Source organism: Corvus brachyrhynchos, unplaced genomic scaffold (assembly GCF_000691975.1).
Source record: "Corvus brachyrhynchos isolate BGI_N302 unplaced genomic scaffold, ASM69197v1 scaffold26, whole genome shotgun sequence".
Lineage (NCBI taxonomy): Eukaryota > Metazoa > Chordata > Aves > Passeriformes > Corvidae > Corvus > Corvus brachyrhynchos.
This window is the reverse complement of record NW_008239324.1, coordinates 5,376,079-5,382,712: the sequence shown is the minus strand read 5'-3', so window position 1 is coordinate 5,382,712 and position 6,634 is coordinate 5,376,079. Positions and strand designations below refer to the sequence as shown.

The window sequence follows — 6,634 nt, the reverse complement described above, 5'->3', positions numbered from 1 at the left end:
ACGGCCGTACCGGGGGGACACACGCGGGGAGCCCAGTGACCCGCAAGGGCAGCGTGGCGTCCCCCAGAGCGTCCCCTGCGATCGCGGGCTGACCGTCACCGGCTCCGGGCCTTGCTCCCCCGGGCGGGGGGCGCCGCCGGGGCCCGAGCGGGGCCGCGGGTTTGTCGAGTCACCCTCGGTGAAACGCCTAGTCTCGGGATTTCTGGTTGCCAGAGTATGGCGGCTTTGCCTGAAGGGAAAGGACACCCTTCAGCATCCTCCCCCAGGCCATGGGAGAAGCATCGACTCCCTGCAGCATCCTCGGCCGGGTGGGAACTTCAGCCCACGCGGACCCACCGGGCTGTCCCTCCACGCTCCTATCCACGGGGCAGAGGGCGGCCCTTCCTCCCCTTCCCCAGAAATCTTTACAGAGGGTACATAGCACAAGCGCAGAGTTTAAATAGCCCAGAAGAAAGGTGTGAGCTGGGCAGGAATAGTCCTCTAGGAATAAGAACAGATTTCTTTGAAAAGAGATTTCTCGTGGCCGTGTAGATTCCTGCAAAATCATGCCGGGTTGTGAGGGTCAATCTCCTCCAGCTTGGAGGCAGTGGGATGAGATTTGGACTTTCCAACCCCCAAGGGCTGCAATGCTGGAAACACCAGATCTTCAAATCCAAAAGCTTCTAAGACATCATCTCATTCTGGTGGTCACCCTGGGGTTGCATTGGAAGGGGCCAGTCCTGCTTTTCCTGTTGACACAGTATTTCTGCTGCACACGGGACATTCCCGCTGAGCCCAGCCTTGCCCTTTACTCAGGAGCACGTGCACAACAGCTCTTGCAGAGCTTGCGGAAATTTGGGTTGGAAGTCAGGAAGTGAGCCATGACACTGGGTCTCGTGCCCACAGAAAGGCGAGTCCTGCTGTGAGGCTGCAGCTCCTCAGCCCCTCAGCCAGGGCTCAGTCCCCCATCCGACAGCAGTTGTATCCTCTCCCTGGATTTGAGGGACAAGAGGTGAGTTCTCCTTCTGTATCTCTGCTGGTGTGTGTGTGCTGTGACCCCCCCCAGGCTACTACCCAGGGAACTCATTTCCTCTGTGTCCCCACCTGATGCCCAGGTTGTCCCTTGTTAATATAATTTAACTAACACTTAACAGCGTCCTTCTTCATCCCCTTGTAGGAGTAGGGAAGTGCCTGACTCCCGTGTTGCTGCATTCCAGCCTGTTTGCTGCCCTCCCACCCCGATGGAGCCAGTGCTGGCTGAGGACCCCCCTCGAGGTGCCTGGCTGAGCCTGGTGCAGGACCACTAGTGGGACGTGGACGGTGGCGTGTGCCACCCCGGGAGGGACAATGGCTCAGGGCACTGGGAGCATCAACAGTGACTACAAGGACTGGGAGTGGAGCGACGATGCTGGCGAACGGGCCAGGCTTCTGCAGAGCCCTAGTGTGGAGACAGTGCCCAAAAATTCAGAGAGCCAAGGAAACGGTCTGGGGACCACGTCGGCTCTGGGAGCTGTCTTCATTGTGGTCAACGCTGCCCTCGGGGCTGGGCTGCTCAACTTCCCTGCTGCCTTCAGCATGGCCGGTGGCGTGGCTGCAGGCATCGCCCTGCAGATGGTGAGAGAGTGGGGAAGGGACAGTTCCCTGTCCCATCCTGGGAGGATGCATGGAAGGGACGTGTGGTGCCCCAGAAAGGGTTTGGGGAGGACCAGGCTCCTGGGAAGAAGCTCTTTTGGGTGAGGTGCACCAGAGATGCTCAGTGTTTTTGGGGTGGCTGCCTGGGGTGGTTCGGGAGGCCTTGCTATATTGTTGGCTCAGTGTTCCCTCCCTGTCTCTCCCCCATCCCAGTGCATGTTGATCTTCATCATCGGAGGCTTGGTGATCCTGGCGTACTGCTCGCAGGCCAGCAATGAGCGCACCTACCAGGAGGTTGTGTGGGCTGTCTGCGGGAAGGTGCCTGGTGTGCTGTGCGAGGTGGCCATCGCTGTCTACACCTTTGGCACTTGCATCGCCTTCCTCATCATCATTGGAGATCAAGAGGACAAGAGTAAGTGTGTCCCATGGAGCAAATAATAACCAGTTGTCCCTTCAGCTGGAAGGGCCAACCTTACCATCTCGGTTGTCCCCACAGTCATTGCTGCTCTGGTGAAGGAGCCCGAGGAAGCTGGGAGCAGCTGCTGGTACACAGACCGCAAGTTCACCATCAGCATCACCGCCTTCCTCCTCATCCTGCCCCTCTCCATCCCCAAAGAGATTGGCTTCCAAAAATATGCCAGGTGAGTGGGGAGAGCCCTCTGGGGCTGGGGGTTAGGGTGGGCCAGCCAGCACCCACCTAAGCACAGTTGCAGGGGACAGGGATTGGAAATGTTGTGGTTCTAGTGGCATATCTGCCCACTCACCCTCTGCCTTCCCGTGCCTCAGTTTCCCCATCTCGGAGGCAGAGGAGCTGCTGAGCATCGTGCAGCCACAGTGCCGTACTTCAGGGCTTGTGTCCCTCCCTTCTGCATGCTGGAGGAAGCAGGGGGAGCTGCTTTCAACTGCATTGTCTCCTACCTTTGGAGTTGGCAATCCAGCAGAAAGGAGAGCCAGTAAGTGTCCCTAGGCAGGGTAGTCTGCAGGCCAGCCCTACTCCACCAAGTATCTTGGTGTGACCTGGCTGCTGGAGCTGGACCAGGGGCACCAGGGCAGGAGTATCATTGCTTCGACACTCACCTCTTTCTCCAGCCCCAAACCCAAGTCTGGCAGGTTTGCCACTCACAGAAGCATGGGATAACCCCTGAATGCAACAGAATTGTGTTGGCATCTGCTTGGGGGGGACAGCGGGTGGCATTTCCTGGCATATTCCCATGGGAAGGGAGAGCAAAAATGGGTCTGATAGGCAGGAGAGGAGTAGTTGGGCTGTGAAGGGAGGAAGATGGGGATGGAGAGGCAGGGAGGAGACCCTTCATGAAGTGGGGAGGTAGAGTACTGACGGCCTCCTATCCCCTCTCACAGCTCCCTCAGTGTGATTGGCACATGGTATGTCACAGCAGTCATTATCATCAAGTACATCTGGCCCGACAAGGAGCTGGTGCCTGTGGAGATCCCCACCAGGTGAGAGCAAGAGACACAATGCTGTTGGTGGCCAACACAGCATGGCAGAGCCAGGCAGGGCTTGTGGGAGCGAGGGCTGAAAAGGCTGGGGATGAATCTTTCATGAGTCCCACCCCTGGTCCTGGGGACTCTGCATGTTGCTGCCAGAAGCTCCCAAGTGGCTACACCTCTGCATATTTCAGAGGAGCAGGTGGTGAAGAGGAGGCAAAGGACCTCTTAAAGGTCCCCATGGCTCCATCACAGGTTTTGATGAGCACTGATTGGCTTTTATCTCTGATATATCCAGGCCCTGGATTCCCTGTGCAGTGCTTGTGCTCACCCAGCAACAAGGGCTGTGTCTGTATTTGGATGATTTTGGTTATTTCCTTGGCCAGCACAGCCACTGTGGCTTATTCCTTTCCTCAGAGTGTATATTTCTGGATCCAGTGCAGCAATTTTATGGCAGAGCAAAGGTTAGACCAGTTTTCTGCACCGCCCAACTAGATCCTTACTTTTTCCTGATACTTTTACTTTGTATGCTCAGGTTTGGCTATTTCTGTGTCAGTGAAAAGCCCTGGTCTTCAGGGAGTACCAGGTCACAGAAAAACCTTGTTCCACGCAATGGCATCATCCTGGGTGGGGGGATGCAGTAACAGCAAAGACACTGAGCCCTCCCAGCTTATCATCCCCTGGGGCACCGGATGGGAGGCACAGGGGGTTCTGGTCTTACTGGTGGGTGTTTCTCTCCTGCTAGCCCCTCCACCTGGACAGCTGTCTTCAATGCCATGCCCACCATCTGCTTTGGGTTCCAGGTAAGGCCAGGAATTTGGTACTCCCCTTCCATCCTGTGGTTGCTTGGGTGCAGACTAAAACTGTGCCTGGGTGATTGGCTAAAACCCTGCCCGCGTTCTCACTGCACTGCTTTTTTTAACATCTCACCACCTCTGGATCGAGATGGATCCATTTTATCCCAGCTAGGAAGTACATGGCAGCCTATCCACCCCCCCTTTTCTTCTCCAGTGACAAACCTGGGGGGATCACAATATCACAACAAATGTGGAATATCACAAGTAGGATCCCATGTGGTTCAGCCCATTGTATATCCCCACTCTCTCTGTGTCCTGGCAGTGCCATGTGAGCAGCGTGCCCGTCTTTAACAGCATGAAGCAGCCAGAGGTGAAGACCTGGGGGGCAGTGGTGACAGCAGCCATGGTGATTGCTCTCTTTGTCTACACAGGCACTGGTAAGTGAGGGGACACCGTGTGAATGTGGCACAGTCCTTGGAGTGGCTTCAGGAGGGCAGGGACCCTCTGGTCAGCAAGGATCAGAGGGAGAAGGGAGCAGAGTGCATTGAACACCTCTGCAATGTGCCCTGTGCCATATCCATCCAAGTCTGGTCCTTCTAAGAGATATTCAGGAGACTTGTCCCTGTCCCCTGCTGACTGCTCCCTGCCTAACAGGTGCCTGTGGCTTCCTAACCTTTGGAGCTGGCGTGGAGCAGGATGTCTTGATGTCCTACCCCTCCAATGACATCCCTGTTGCCCTTGCCCGGGCTTTCATCATCCTCTGTGTGCTGACATCCTACCCCATCCTACACTTCTGTGGCCGGTGAGCACTGGGAGAGGGATGGGGCTGGTCTGGGAAGGAGGAGCAGCATGAGGAAAGCCCTCTGTCCTGGGTCTGTGCGCACAGGGCTGTCTTGGAGGGTCTCTGGCTCCGCTACACTGGGGTAACAGTGGAGGAGGACGTGGTTCGGGAGCGGAGGAGACGCCTGCTTCAGACCATCAGCTGGTTCCTCCTGACACTCCTCCTGGCTCTTTTCATCCCTGACATTGGCAAAGTCATCTCTGTCATTGGGGGCTTGGCCGCCTGCTTCATCTTTGTCTTCCCAGGTAGGGCATCCTGGGATGCACAGGGGCTGACAAAGGTCTCATGGTCTTTGTCTCGAAGAGGGAGGGGCAGGATGGAAACACAGGAACCAGGAGATTTTTAGAGGACAAAAATGTGGAGTGAAGCCAGTCAGCAACTATTTCAGCTGGACTTGGTGCTCTGTAACAGGGAGTGCAGATCCCTGTTTTGTGGAGTGTCTGTTCAGTCCTCAGGGGACAGTCCTCATCTGGTTCTAATTTTCCTCCCCTGCCTTTCAGGGCTCTGCCTGATTCAAGCCAAGCTCTCCGAGATCCAAGAAACCAAGGCAATCAGGTAACTGAAATGTGCCTCCCCTCTCCCCCCTTCCTCTGTGAATATTGGGGTAAAGGACCCTTCTAAATGTGCCCTGTCCTCCTGCATCCACAGCTGGTGGGCCCAGGTCAGCTATGGGGTCTTCATGGTCACCCTTGGAGCCTTCATCTTTGGACAGACCACTGCCAATGCCATCTTTGTGGATCTTACAGCCTGACTCCTCCAGGCTGGACTGCACTGATGCTGCTGAAGGGATGGAGATTTCCCCTAGGACCAAAGGGAAGTGGGAAGAAAACATGTTGGTGTGTTGGGAAGATCCAAGAGAACTGTTGTGACTTGGGGCTTAGCTGAACAAGCCCTATGGTGGTTTGTATCTCATTGTCTTAAGGCACCAGGCAGTCAGGCTTCTCTCAGCCCTGGCTCCCTGGTGAAGCCAGAGCAACACTACACAGGGACCTGTCATCCAGGCCAAGCCCCTTCTGCCCCTCGGGGCAGACATCACTCCCTGAGACATCACCAAGGGGTCATGGTTGGGGTTTGCAAAGCTACGCTGCTCTCATCTGTGTACCCTTGTGCTGGTGGAGCTCCTCTCCACAGCTAAAACTCCTTCTTCTCCCAACTTTGGAGAGGGAAGCAGTGTTCTGCATAAAGGGAAATAGCAATCATGTTTATCAGACAGGGAGACACCCCCATAGTCCTCTTCTGTGTCAGTATTTGGTTTGAACTCTGGTTTCCTGCTGGTCTCCTGCCCCTACTCTCACATCTCACTCTGCCTGGGCTGCACTTTGTGTTACAAAGGGTTGCCTTCAGCCTGTTTGGGTTGGTTTTTCTTGAGGATCAGAATGACCCTGGGGTAGGGACATGCCAGTGCAATGTTTTCCCTGCCAGGGGTTGCTCACTCAGTAGAGAAGCTACGACTGCATCGACCTACTGAAGACACTACAATAGAGCAAGGCTCTTCTCCAGATTTATAATCCCGTTCTTCCAGGTGTCCAGGGAATGGGACTGGGCCAGGTTTTAAGGGGTGCTTTTGAGATAAAGCAGTCAGTATTAATTTGTTTTATATTGTTCCCTTGGTCATTTACACTCTCTATGGCTGGTGTTGCTCTGGGCTGTCCCTTTTGCTGGGTTGAGCAGTTCCCCCAGCTGCAGATTTGGTTGGGGGTGTTAAACCTCAACAGCAAAATTCTCTTGTTCTGTCCTTGAGTTCCTTTTCATCTTGTTTGGCTTCTAAAACCCTTGGGGAGGGAGGAATTCAGGTGTACCTGTTGATGCATCTGTGACAAGGGTTCAGCACAGATTTGTCCAAACTTGGCCCTGCACCTCCTGCATCTTCTGGAAGCAGCACAGGCTGTTGTGGTGGAAAGGAAGGAGAACCATGTCTTGTGCTCCTGTACTTCTCAAC

General features: G+C 55.1%; 1 protein-coding gene across 3 annotated transcripts; it reads left to right on the top strand.

The window, feature by feature from the left end:
* The first annotated feature begins 38 nt into the window (after positions 1-38).
* On the top strand, positions 39-6,292 carry SLC38A7 (solute carrier family 38 member 7). Of its 3 annotated transcripts, none has more exons than XM_008638749.2 (11): positions 45-991; positions 1,157-1,593; positions 1,825-2,023; positions 2,108-2,252; positions 2,971-3,069; positions 3,803-3,860; positions 4,177-4,291; positions 4,509-4,656; positions 4,741-4,940; positions 5,196-5,250; positions 5,344-5,536. In XM_008638749.2, the coding sequence occupies exons 2-11, from the start codon at positions 1,327-1,329 to the stop codon at positions 5,444-5,446; spliced, it is 1,389 nt and encodes a 462-aa protein (XP_008636971.1). In that variant the 5' UTR covers positions 45-991; positions 1,157-1,326; the 3' UTR covers positions 5,447-5,536. The 3 variants fall into 3 exon arrangements, with proteins under 3 accessions (XP_017596424.1, XP_008636971.1, XP_017596425.1); XM_017740936.1 differs by having other exon boundaries at positions 47-991; positions 1,157-1,254; XM_017740935.1 differs by lacking the exon at positions 4,741-4,940 and having other exon boundaries at positions 39-991; positions 5,344-6,292.
* Positions 6,293-6,634: the final 342 nt, after the last annotated feature.

Excerpts from the sequence above, each read along its gene's own strand:
- SLC38A7 (XM_008638749.2), top strand. The coding sequence starts at position 1,327 with ATGGCTCAGGGCACTGGGAGCATCAACAGTGACTACAAGGACTGGGAG. Across the intron at positions 3,861-4,176 it reads CCATCTGCTTTGGGTTCCAG|TGCCATGTGAGCAGCGTGCC; the intron begins GTAAGGCCAGGA and ends GTGTCCTGGCAG. Across the intron at positions 4,941-5,195 it reads CTTCATCTTTGTCTTCCCAG|GGCTCTGCCTGATTCAAGCC; the intron begins GTAGGGCATCCT and ends CCTGCCTTTCAG.